At 36.8% G+C, this 13571-nt stretch overlaps 1 protein-coding gene across 1 annotated transcript; it reads left to right on the top strand.

Annotated features, from left to right (window-relative positions):
- The first annotated feature begins 1096 nt into the window (after positions 1-1096).
- Positions 1097-5945, top strand: tas1r2.2 (taste receptor, type 1, member 2, tandem duplicate 2). Its single transcript, XM_028452795.1, has 6 exons — positions 1097-1275; positions 1350-1647; positions 1729-2445; positions 2805-3011; positions 3129-3249; positions 5017-5945. Exons 1-6 carry the CDS (start codon positions 1097-1099, stop codon positions 5943-5945), a joined length of 2451 nt encoding a protein of 816 aa, XP_028308596.1.
- The last annotated feature ends 7626 nt before the right edge of the window (positions 5946-13571 follow it).

Below are 13571 nucleotides of genomic sequence, written 5' to 3'. Positions count from 1 at the left end.
TGTCTAATTTGCCTATATTTGCACAAGAGTGTATCCCATATGGAGCAACAGACAAGGAAGTTAAAGAATACAGATCAACGTAGTTACATTGTTATAGCTAATCAGTGTATATTAAGGACATCTTCTTTCATTGTTACACTAGTTCAGGGGTCTGCAACCTGCGGCTCTGGAGCCTCGTGTGGCTCTTTGACTCTTTTGCAATGGCTCCCTATAGCTTTAAAAGAATAAAAAATAATTAATTGTTATTTTTCTTACAGAGGGTATAGATGATTGATGACATTAACTTCAAATACAATTATGATAAAACAATTTGTTTAGCTAAAAAATAAATCACATTGTGCAATAACTCTGCCATCTTCCTACTTCATCAACCAACAACTTTGCTGCACCTGTGGCTAACCATAAATTTTAAGATAACCAAACTAACAAAAACACTATTCTGGAAGAAAATAGAGATTTTATTTGTTTGGGGAAAGATTTATTTAATTGCCAACATGTCGGCTTAATATGCATGCTTGATATGTTGCAAGAAATGAGCAATTGGCATGTGACATCACATGATCATGTGTTATCAAATTCAAGTTATTTTTTGTAACCCTTTCAATCCATTAACTCACAACATTATTCTATACTATTTTAAGTGTTTAGAATTTTAAACACAATATTTTCTTCATTGAGAAGGTATTTTTTTGGCTTCAGAAGGATTTTAATCCAGGTGAGATTAGACAAAATGGCTCCTTTCAGAGTAAAGGTTGCAGACCCCTGCACTAGTTGTTTCATTAACATATTGTGTGTTCCTATGAAGTGTATAATTCTATTTACCAAAGGTTCATGGAACATGAAAACTCCACTGAGGTAAAAGCTGTCATATTGACGATTGTTGTAAATAGGTTTGGTTTCAGATGTGCGGTTAGAAAAGATTTTTGCATGGTGATTTGTGAAAAGTCTTCCAGCCGTTTATTGATCACACCTCATGTGCTCCCACAAGCATGGAAATGAGGCTTGAGTGTCACTATTGTGACAAAGCTTACTAAAGGAAGTGGCTGTTTGCATCACGCAGGGTCTGATAGAACCTCGGGGCCCTGAAGTCACCACAATGAGGCATCTTCCACTTATCGTGTATGTGCTGGGATCTTTTCTGAATAACTTAAGTCTGTGTTCTGACGTCTCTTACTTTCACCTGGACGGGGATTACGTAATAGGTGGACTTATTCGGATTCATTATGTCATGCAGCGCATTGTCCATCACATCCCAGAAGCCCTTGACTGTTCTAGGTTAGTACCTGTGAAGTTGTGCATTGAATTGAGGTTTGTAGTGCAGGACTGCTCATGCCTTTTTTCTTCCTCAGTCAGACCTTCAGTGTCCAAGACTATCGGAGGTTTCAAATCATGAGATTCTTAGTGGAGCAGATCAATAACTCTACCACTCTGCTTCCAAATGTTTCCCTTGGCTATGAAATGTTTGACCACTGCGCAACGATTCCCAGTTTTTCAAATGTTTTGAAGCTGCTCTCTGTCCACGGTGAGATTCATCCATGGAGGGATGGGCAGGAGAATCTGTCCAGAATGATAGCAGTAGTTGGTCCAGCTGGAAGCACTCGTACAATGGCTGTAGCTCCGCTATTTATGGCCGATCTTATTCCTATGGTAAGAATAAAACAACCCACAGCACAAACACATATAGTTGTGGCTCTAAATTGATGGATTTCTTTCTTGCTCTTTGAACAGGTGAATTTCGGATCAACGTTGTCTGTTTTTTCCCGTAAATTGATATACCCGTCTTTCCTGAGGACAGTGCATCCTAATAAAGACGCGGTAGAAGTGATAGTTAACATTTTGCTGCACTTTAATTGGCACTGGGTGGCTTTCTTCTACAGCGATAATGATTATGGCAGAGATGGCCTTGATTTGTTCAGAAAAAAGATTAAGGACACTGACATCTGCCTGGCGTACACCAAAAATATCAATGAAAACACAAAGCCCTCTGAACTGTTTCAGGGGATTGAGAAGTTAAAGATCACCACGATAGTTGGGTTTTCACCTGACGAGTATGCTGCTATTTTCATTAAGGCAGCGATACAGATGAATATCACCAATAAGGTGTGGATAGCTGTAGAGTCCTGGGCCATGAACAGAGACCTACCCATGGAAAAAGGAATCGAGAATATCGGCACTGTTCTTGGGGTTGCTCAGCCACTCATGTCGATTCCTGGTTTTCATGAATTTCTGATTTCCACCAAAAGCAAGTTGGACTCTGGGCAGCTTGGGTTTTGTAATCAAGCTTGTAACTGTGATGGCGTGAGTGATGAAGATATCAGCAGAGCAAACCCAACCTTCACTTTCCCCCTTTATTCTGCCATTTATGCAATCGCTCATGCTTTACACAACGCCTTACAGTGTGGAGTGGGAAGCTGCAGCAGCAACATCACAGCATCACCACAGATGGTGAGTCTGTGTTTTACACACACATTCACTATAATGTAAATGGTAAATGGTAAAAAACGATTTAATGTTTCTGTGTCAGATTGTATAAATAAAGCTGTTATGATTTACTCTACCTCAGTTGAAATGTGTCAGTATATATGTTGTGGAGGCTGGCTCTTCGGGTGGCTCAACATTAGCAGTCTGTTCTAAACAGGTCTGAAGAGTTCTCCCCAGCTGTTCATCAAGGTCTTTATGAAAAGCTGTCAAACTGGATCAGTAATTCTCTTGTTACTTACTCCAATTCTAGGATCAAAAGAACCTTGTTAGATAAGAACCAGAAGTCTAACATGTGTTTTCGTCATTATACGTCCCCTCTTCAGATTCTTGCCGAGCTCAGAAAGTCAAATTTCACACTTTTTAACCAGAGCATTCAATTTGATGACAACGGTGACCCCAAGTTTGGGTTCTACTCCATTGTTTTCTGGAATTCCAGTGGAGAAGTTCAGAAAGTTGGCTCTTACTATTTCCATCCATCGCCCAAGTTCATAATAAATGACACGGACATTCAGTGGCACTCAAATGGATTGGTGAGTTCATTCCACCTTACTGTATGAGTTTGGTGAGGTTTTATTCTATAGCCATGTTCAGTACTGTACGGAGAACTCACATTTCACACTTAATGAGGCTGATTTTGGCTTCCACAGGTTCCAGTTTCACTGTGTTCCCATGAATGCTCTGAGGGCTACTCAAAAGAGATCAAAGGGGTCTACAAATGTTGCTTCACTTGTGAGATCTGTTCAAATGGGACTTACGTCAACAAAACAGGTATGGATAATGACAAAAGAGGAGAAATAAGTCACATTTATAATGTCTATAAATAAATCTGTTCATTTAGGGATTGGTTTTACAATAGCCCATCATCACTTGGTGAAATTACTTTGTTATTCTCAAAACATGATTCGACACTATACTGCACCATGTACATAACAGTCATGTCATACTTCAACAACCAACACTGTGAATTTTAACGTAAACAACAAAATCAACTTTACTCACAACTCGTAGGTCGTGACCCCATAATGCACCACTAGAGGTCTCTGCTTCAAAATGAAAATGATAGTTATTTTGTGCAATTGTCCTGTTTTGTTGTGTCAGTAATATCATTGTTATAATGGTTTATATAAATTAATTTTATGTCACCTGTTTACACCATTTTTCATTTGGCTTGGACTGTTTTTATTGTATTTATCAATTTAAATAATGTTTTGTGGGTACTATATAATTTTATGTTTATTATTGTTTTGGTAAACAATTTTGATTAGGGTTTTTTTTTCTTAATGGTCAATGACAAAGTAATTTAGGATGTGTTTGAGGAGATTTATATTGGCAGTGGAATTTACTGTTCATTTCACCGACGTTTGCCAATGCATAAACGAGAGTGAATACGTTTTTACTTTGAAGGAAATCTGTTTAAACCAGATCTTCATATCACACTAATAGCACTTAAATTGTAATAATAATGTATGTAATTATTCATATTTAAAGTCAACACAGAACAGATCTTTCTTCATGCTATCAGGATTTTACACTTCATAGAAAGGTAATAGATTAATTCTCTAACTTGACCTGGGACCATGGGCGTTCACGTCAATGAGCTTTTATTTTTGGTATTTCTGATAATTATTTAGTTTCACCCTTGAAATTTATATTTAGCATTGAGATTAAACAATTAAGATTTACATTTAATATTTTGATTTTGATTTAACATTTAGGGTTTAGAATTCACATTTATATTTAAATTTAATATTGGTAGCCTGTATCTTACTAGGGACCTTCCACTTTGGGAGGTCCCTGGTAAGACACGGGCTGTATTATAAAGTGCTACCTTAATATTAAACATTTAGATTTAGATTTAACATTTAGGATTTAGATTTAGCATTTAGGCTTTAGATTTAGCTATTAGGCTTTAGATTTAACATTATTATTTAAATGTAACGCTAACATTTAATATTTAGCATTTAGATTTAGATTTGACATTTAGATTTAGATTTAACATTTAGATTTGACGTTTTAAGGAGAAAAAAATAGCACAAATTTCACAAATATTGCTGTAAATCTAATCAAAATTGATGGAAAAAAATTGCATGCGTTTTTTAAAAACAGTGGCTATCCATAAGGTTGCCGTATCAATATACCGACAGTCGATCCATATGCAGTGCCCCTCACTGGCCTGTTTAGGTCAGTTATTGGCCAGTTTAGGTCACGTGACTAAGACTAAACCTAAGAGTAAACCTAACCGTAACCCTAAAAATTGTTGCAATATAGGGATTTAACCTAACCCTAACCCTTAGACGTGTACGTGTACTTCAGTAAATGTACCAATAGCACCGGGGGTTGTCCATATAACCGTAGACACTTTCTTTTTTAAATGTGGTTTGTTGCTAAATGGTGTAAAAAGTTGCCGTTTATTTTAGCATGTGTAACGTTACAATCGGCACCCCATAATTCTGAATTGAGAAATTTACCAACGTGACTGAAAAAAACTGAAGGCATTCTATTTCTCCTGACATTTCTCTTCTCTGCGTCCCACAGAGGATCCATACATGTGTAAAGCCTGCAGTGATACAGAGTGGTCTCCAGAGGGAAGCACGAGGTGTAATCTGAGGCTGGTGGAGTACATGTCATTCACAGACCCTGAAGCTTTGGGGCTCATGGTCATCAGTGGGCTCTTAGTGGTCCTCACTCTAGCTGTGTGTGTCCTCTTTGCCTTTCACTACAACACACCTGTGGTCAGATCTGCTGGAGGACCAATGTGCTTCCTCATCCTAGGCTGCCTCAGTCTGAGTAGTATCAGTGTGTTCTTCTTCTTTGGGAAGCCATCAGTGGCTTTCTGTATCTTCAGGTTCTTACCTTTTCTTCTCTTCTACACTGTGTGTGTTTCCTGCTTTGTTGTGCGCTCTTTTCAGATCGTTTGCATTTTTAAAATCGCTGCAAAGTTTCCCGGAATGCAAAGTTGGTGGGTGAAGTATCACGGTCAGTGGGTGGTGATCAGTGTGGCCTTTGTCATCCAGGCTCTCGTGCTTCTCATTGGATATTCCTCTGATCCTCCCAAACCCTATAATGAAACAGAGTGGTACCCAACCGAAATCATACTCAGCTGTGACATTTCCATTCCAGCAATTGTGACTCCTACATCTTTCCTCACAACTCTGTGCATCCTTTGTTTTATTTTCTCCTACATGGGGAAAGACCTGCCCAAAAATTACAATGAAGCCAAATCCATCACCTTCTGCTTGATGCTGCTTATCCTCACGTGGATCATCTTTGCCACAGTGTTCATGCTTTATCGTGGAAAGTTTCTCCAACCTCTCAATGCTATGGCTGTACTTTCCAGCCTTTATGCTTTTCTTTTATCTTATTTCCTCCCAAAGTGTTACATCATCATCTTTCAACCTGAGAAAAACACTCAGCAGCATTTCCAAGGTCTCATTCAGAACTACACCAAAACCATCAGCCAGTAGCTGCCTCTCTGACCTGAGATGATGATGTCATCACGAAGAGTTCTTATAGCTCTACGTTGTTACTGTATTTGAGCCTCAATGATATGTCACTTGTATTGTAACACTGTTCAATGACAGACAGACAGATAGATAGATAGATAGATAGATAGATAGATAGATAGATAGATAGATAGATAGATAGATAGATAGATAGATAGATATATTTAACATATTTTTAACATTTTCGTTCATAAATTTTCGTCTTTCTCTTTCTCAAGTACCCCCTGTAGTGCCATCGCGTCCCCCATTTGAGAAACACTGCTCTATATTATAGGGGATCCAGCATTTATAATATAAAAAGGTTCAATCAAAGGTTTGTAAATTCTAAAAGACAGACATTACTTACTTTGATACTGTACGTTATGATCACGGAAGGGCAATACTGATTATATGAGCTCATACGAGGGAGAAACCTAATATTATTAGATACAAACCAGAAAGATTTGTTGTTCCAAAACTGTCCATTACTATGAAGCATGTTCTCTTTTTGTTTTTCAGGAGAAAAAAAACCCACCATGATAGAATGTGCACTTTACTTTTGTTTTTTATTCTTGTATAAACATTCAAGCTAAAATAATGTTTGGGGTTTTTTTTTATACTATTACATATGTTGTGTATTTTGTTTTCTAATAATTTTGATATTTATAGTTACCTACAACCTAAATATGGGATCAAAGTAGGGTCATAAAGAGTTTGTGTCCGCAAAAAAATCTGTATTATTAAATATTTGTATTTGTAAAACACATTTTGTGTCTGCAAAAGAAAAATGTGTGTGAGAAAAAAAATATTTAGACCTGTAAAAACCATTTTGTGTCTGCAAAATTGCTTTTGAGAAAACTTTTCTCTTACAAGTACAAAACCAAATACACAGATGAATTGTGACCCTGATTTAACTGCGTTTGTGGTTCAGCCAATCAGCACTCAGATTACTAAACACCATGGACAGCCTCCCACTGGAAATGCCCACTTCCTCCTTCATTGAGCGATGAACAATGTCGTTGCGGCTATAGACATTGAAAAATGTGTGTGTGTGTGTGTGTGTGTGTGAGTGAGTGTGTGTGTGTGTGTGCGTGTGCGTGTGCGATAAATTTACCATTTACCAATATGCCATATCCTACCGCACGTCTTTGTTAGAGCACAATACAAAGTCTTTTAGCATGAAAGCACGTGTTGTTCAATGTTGACAGCATCTTATGTCATTACTAAATTTCTGCCGTTTGTAACAAACTAAACTGTGTGAAAATCGGGTAAAAATTCGGGGAGTTGTGATGATGATTGTATTGGGGATACACTTTCCTCAGTAGAAATTTATGCAGGCCGTAGAGACCTGTCCAAGATGGCGGCCGCGCGGTTCGTCAGCTCCAATAGGCAGCTTCAGCCAATGAGGCGCCTATGTATATAATGTCTATAGCTGCTACCATAGACATCATAATACGTAGACGCCGCGTCGACTGCGGAGGGACAAGTCAACAGCGCCGCCATCTTGGACCAGTGGTGGACATATCACGACAGAAAGAGGTATTTCCAAACTATTTAATTTTTAAAAAAAACGTCACACATGTAGCTATGATACAAGGTGCTTGGATAGATTTAAAAAGCTGGTTTTACGACCCCATACTTAATCTCCACACCCACATCCTTGAATATTTCAGTTCTTTGGCTACAATAATTAATGATGATGATATAATAATATTAGTGATAGTAATAATAGTAAGGGTTATAATAATATTAAGAATAAGAATAATAATCCAATAACAATATTAATAATAAGAATAATAAACAATATTTATTAATAATAATAACAAGGTAAAATAATAATATAGGAATAATAATAATAGCAATAACAAAATCAAATAATAAGAATCCAGTAATAATAATAATAATAATAATAATAAACAATATCTATTATTATTTTTATTAATAATAATAATAATAATAATAATAATAATAATAATAATAAGGTAATATAAGAATATAATGTAGCAATAATAATAATAATAATACAATGAGAATACCAGTAACTATAATGTAAAATATTAATATTAAAAAATAATAATACAGTAATATGAGAATATACTGATATTTATAAGAATAGCAATAACAAAAATACAGTGATAGTACAATTATAGAATAATAGTAATAATTGTCAAATGCAATGTATAGCCTTAAACAATGTTGTCAACAAAAACCTGAGCACATCTGAACGTTTTCTGGGTTCCTTTTGTTCTATTTCTATCTATCTATCTATCTATCTATCTATCTATCTATCTATCTATCTATCTATCTATCTATCATGCCTGACGTTGGTTACAAACAAACCCAGTGAAAATTGCTTGAGAATTGAGTGATTTATGACAACTTTAATGGTGGAGCACATCATTCCTTTAAAGATGTAATGTACCGTAAGAGCGATTGCCACCGGTCCAAGATGGCCGCCCTGTAGACGCACCGCTCTAGTGGGCGGCAGCAGTCGATGCGGTGTCTACGTGTTTGTTGTCTATGTCCTCTACGCCATTGTTCATCGCGCAATGAAGCAGGAAGTGGGAGTTTCCAGCGTGTTTCGTAAGCTGAGTGCTGATTGGCTGATACGCAAACGCAGTTAAATCAGGGTCACAATTCGTCTGTGTATTTGGTTTTGTACTTAAGAGAAAAGTTCTCACACGCACACAAAAGCAATTTTGCAGAAATGGTTTTTACAGGTGTAAATATTTTTTTCAAACAGATTTTTTTGAAGACACAAAATGTGTTTTACAAATAAAAATATTTTTTACGCACACAAAATCTTTATGGCCCTAATTTGATCCACAGTGTCAAAGTGTGAAACCGTATTCCTCAACACTTCTCACACTCGCACTAAATGATATGTACAAGGTCGTAGACAGAAATGTTGTTTTGTGGTTAAAATCTTCTAGTGGCAACATTGACAGACAAAAAGCAAAACAAATCAGAATAGATATAAATGTATAAAGTTAAAGCAGCTGGATTTTTTAAAATTAGATAAAGACATTGGCTACAATCAACATCCTCTCTTGTTTTGCTGCATCTTTTATTAAAAACACCAGAAATGTGTTGGAAAGTCACTTTTTTGGTGGCAAACAATACAATGCAGTAAAAATGAAGTACAATCACTTCTATGCGTCCATTTACGGTACTCCACAACCCACAATGCAATGGGCAAAACTTTTCCAACAGTTTAAACTGAGTGTTAGTGGCGATCAAAACAAACCTTTGAGCGATAAATTCAAGATTTATTGATCTATTAGTCATACACTGTCTTTATCTGAATAAAAGTATTCTCTCCAGCAGCTTTATTGAAAATCCACAGGACATTGGAAGAATATGACCATTAGTGATTCTCTTTGATGAGAGCATGATAACACTTTTGTTTCTATTTGTCTGTTCCAGGAATCCATGACAAAATCCCAACAAGTGAAATCTTAATCGTTATTTGAAAAATAGACAAAATCCCATTTTTTAATTCATCAAAAACCATAACCATAAGAATAATTGTAATCAAAGACCTCATTTTAATACTGTTTTGCTAATTGTAATCTAAACATCAAAACAGGATTTTGTCCATTTTCTAATTGTCGTGTTGCTCACACTTTCAAACTCACACAAAACATTGCAATGTTTCATGACCAAATTTGGGATTGTGTATACATTAAAATGTGCCTGTCATGACTTTTTCCTGACTACAATTCGTTAATTGAGGAGAACTTAACGCATATGTGTCAAACTTTAGGCCCGGGGGCCAAATCCTGCCCCTTTGCATCCAATTTGTCCCACTGGAGAGAGTAGAAATGAGAGCGAAATCATGAATTATTGTTTAAATTACAAACTAAATCATAAATATCTCAGTCCCCCCAAAAACACAAATTCAGTGAAACTCCACAATATTAGCAGAGTTTATAGTTTTTTTCCTCTCCACATGATGGCAGTATTTTTTAATCTAAAATAGGTAAAAGAACTCAGTTATTCCAAAATGCTGCTATTTTTCTCAAATTACTCTACAAAATTCCATTAAACTAAATAAAAATTGATAACATGCAAAATCAAGAAAGAACATATTCTTTTGTTGGCTTGTGTTGTGCACATGTATGGTGGATCCATCCAACCACCCCTTATGTTATTGGATACAGGAGTCACTTTACTAATAATATCAACTGGAAAAAGATCTGGATGCTCCCCAACAAGTTTTCAATCACTAATAAGGTTCAGGAGGTGTCTTTACAAAATATTATCCAGCTAACCATTACATGCAAAAATTCAAAAAGGACATAATCCTAACTGCTCCTTCTGTAACTCACATGCAGAAACAGTTGTGCATCTCTTCTGGTTTAACCCTTATACTGTAAAAAATTGTGGGCTGATTTGTCATTGTTTATCTCTCCAAAGATTTTTTATTTTATTATTCTTATTATATATACTGGGGAAATTTTGTCTTTGGTTTTCATAAGTTTTCTAATAAAAGAAGAACATTTTACCAATTGAAAAACTTACTTTTGTTTTTAGTAATAAATAAATAAATAAACGTATCCATACTTAGAAAATCCCTTCAATTGTTTTCTTCCAGGAAGAAGTTGAACTTTATTCAGTATAACCTGTGTGTATGATGTGGATGACCCCTGGTGTTGAGTTGTTGTTAGATACTGTTCTCTGTATACTGTTTGTAGAATGCTGTTGCATTAATAATAATTGTTATAAGTGGATCCATCCAATCACGTGCTGGTAATGATGGTTTAAGCAACGCTACAATAATGTCACGCTTTGACGTTTAGCTGACAACAGGCTCACTTTGCACCGCCAGCCACGGACACAAATTGGTGCATCAGAGCGTCTGTGTCAGTGTGCGTCAGCGCCGCGGTCAGTGTCAGTCACACCGTGACGCACAGCGGCCGCGGGGTCTCCTGCTGTTCCAGGGTGAATTGCCATTTTGTTGGAGGCTTTCAGCTTCCTGGCATGTAAAAAGGAGGATGGACCGTGAAACTGGGAACGAATTGGTAAATGGTGCCACTTAGCATGGCATATGGCGCGTTTGGAGAGCTGAACGCTGACACCAACAAATTAACAATTTCATACCAATTTCAGAGTTAAAGTAGCCACACACAGTGTGAAGCAGGCTTCTGCTGTGTTAATCTACCTCGGTGATTAGTTACCTATAATATCATAGGCATAAAATAAACATATATTATCATATTTTAAGTTTAAGGTCGTTTAAAAAAATAAATAAAAAAGCAGAATTTTAGATTTTTTTTAAAAAAAAAATCTATGTAAAGCTAGAATATCAAAACCTACTGGCACATTTTGAATGATGTTTAATTTTTAAAAGGTAAAACGATCCATTTCAAGGCTTTAAAATGATTGTTTCTTTTGTTTCATTAAGTTCTGCTGGAGGTTAATGACAAATATTTCAGTTTAACTAAATATGGAGCGAGGAAAATCGGAGAAACGCCCCGTGGCTTTGACTTGTACTTTTCAATTTTCCGCTTTGGCTGGATAAAGGAAGGGCCCTGGGAAAACGAGACATCCAACTGGTCCATCCAAGAGTCTAAAGCAGAAACAAAACAGACCTGGAGAACTTTTGTTTTGGGTGCATGACCAGATGGGTTTTTCCTTAAGATGTGGGCCTATATCTAAATTACTGACAGAAGTCTTCTGTTCTAAAGGAACGTATGTGAGACGAGTGCGTAAAACGTGTTTTACGCTTAAGTTAACACAGCTCCAAGACCAGATCATTGACTTAATTACTTACGTATTTATTTACTTAATAGTTTGCGTGCTCAATGACTTTTTCCCCACTATGTTTGAATCAGTTAATAATTGTTGTTCTGGCACACTAAATAAAAGGGCACCAGCATGAATATCGATGCAGTCCTGTATAATCGGACCAAACGCACACATGCAGCCAATCCTCCTGTGTATAAGAAACTCCGACGCGTACTTTGCGCGCTGCTCATATGACTGTTGTTTTACGGACGACGCGCTGAGTGCTGCCCGTTTATTCTCATTCAAATCCCGCTCTCTCGACCAGAGTAAATGGCAGATGTTTTGCAATTGAAGGCGAATGACCGTGCGCTTTAGTGTTTAACAAAGGCGCTCGCCTTTTGTTTGCCACTTGTGTCTTTCAGCTGCAGAGCTTCACAAAGGCTTCATCCTCCAGCGAGTTATAAAGTTACTTTCCAGTCAGTTCATTTCGTCCTTTAGGAAAACCTTAAGCGATGTTAATGTGAACCTCCGAGCCTTTCATGTGGTAACCCGTGCGCACACAGGCAAACAGCGTCCATTGTGCGCCCACACTAAAGTAAGAAGCCTTTAAGTAACCCGGGGATCAGTCTATAGACATTCATGATGTTATTGCTGTTTGATGTTTGATCAGAGCTCTGCTCATATTGTCGCGTGGCTGTTGAGGAATTGGAAAGTCTTTAATATTTCTGATATTTTACAGGACACCTGTCCCAGTCCACCCACTGTGTCCTCACAGTGAGTGTCCCCCGCTGTCTGACGTCCATCTCCATAGAGGGCGGTTAATCGATTTGCTCCGCTCACAATGAGTCACATTATGGCGCATGCGTGTGCATATTTTACAGGTTCTCCTTTGTCATGCATGATTAAAGCTACAGAGGAGATTCAACACTCTGACCGAGGCGGTGAAGTGTGTTGGGATCAATTTTGTTCAAAGATGCAGATTGCTGCGCGAAACACATTGTTATTCATTTAAAGTTCATTCACTAATCTATAATATTAGCGATATGTCTATGTTCAGGGCAGCACAAGGTTCTAGTGGTTCTAGTTGTATGTTCTCCTCGTTTTCTCATGATTTAAAAACACACAATCACAGGCAAATGGTCACTGACTTTTTTCTGTTCGGTTTTTTCTTGTTTTCGAGCACAAGTTTAATTTTCAACAATGTTCAATAGAATAGAATAGAATAGAATAGAATAGAATAGAATAGAATAGAATAGAATAGACCTTTATTGATTCCCAGAGGGGAAATTCAAATTTGCATCAACACAATATAAGAGCAGATAGGTTACTTTTCTTTTCTTTGTTGTGTTCTGTTCTTTATTTCAGATTTGTTAGTTTTTCTTTGTGGCATCCAGTGTGGAAAACAAAGTAGGAATTTTATTCTTACAAAGGCACCGTGTTTCCTTGCGTGCACATGATAATAAACACTTTGAATCTTGAATAAGAACAAAAATGAATAATAACATAGGATAACAGTGCACAATGAAAGACTGTAGGAGATACATTAGAAAAACAACAACAACAACAGCATGAAAAAACACAACAAATGTGCAAATGATCAAATTGAGAAATAAATAGATAAATAACTTCAAACTTATTTTCACTTTTGTCATGTTTTAAGTTTTATCGTCAATTTTTCTTTTTGATGGAATGACCAAATGGAGAGGTTAAACCCAGCATGCACCAGATGACAAATAAGGGAGAGAAAAAAATCGTTTTTCGTACATTTGTCCAAACTTGTGTGTCCGTCTCCTTTATTTCAAGGTCAGCTCTTTCCTTGTGACCTTTGCGACTATGATGGTTTGCTATTGCTCTCATTCTCTATAGAAGAAGATGGTT

The sequence above is a fragment of the Gouania willdenowi genome, chromosome 7, assembly GCF_900634775.1.
Source record: "Gouania willdenowi chromosome 7, fGouWil2.1, whole genome shotgun sequence".
In the NCBI taxonomy this organism is placed as follows: Eukaryota; Metazoa; Chordata; class Actinopteri; order Blenniiformes; family Gobiesocidae; genus Gouania; species Gouania willdenowi.
Note: the sequence above shows the minus strand (reverse complement) of the source record. Positions and strands in the feature narration are given on the sequence as shown.

Coding starts and splice junctions, on each gene's coding strand:
- tas1r2.2 (XM_028452795.1), top strand. CDS start 1,097: ATGAGGCATCTTCCACTTATCGTGTATGTGCTGGGATCTTTTCTGAAT. Junction 1,276..1,349: donor GAAGCCCTTGACTGTTCTAG/GTTAGTACCTGT, acceptor TTTCTTCCTCAG/TCAGACCTTCAGTGTCCAAG. Junction 3,250..5,016: donor GACTTACGTCAACAAAACAG/GTATGGATAATG, acceptor TGCGTCCCACAG/AGGATCCATACATGTGTAAA.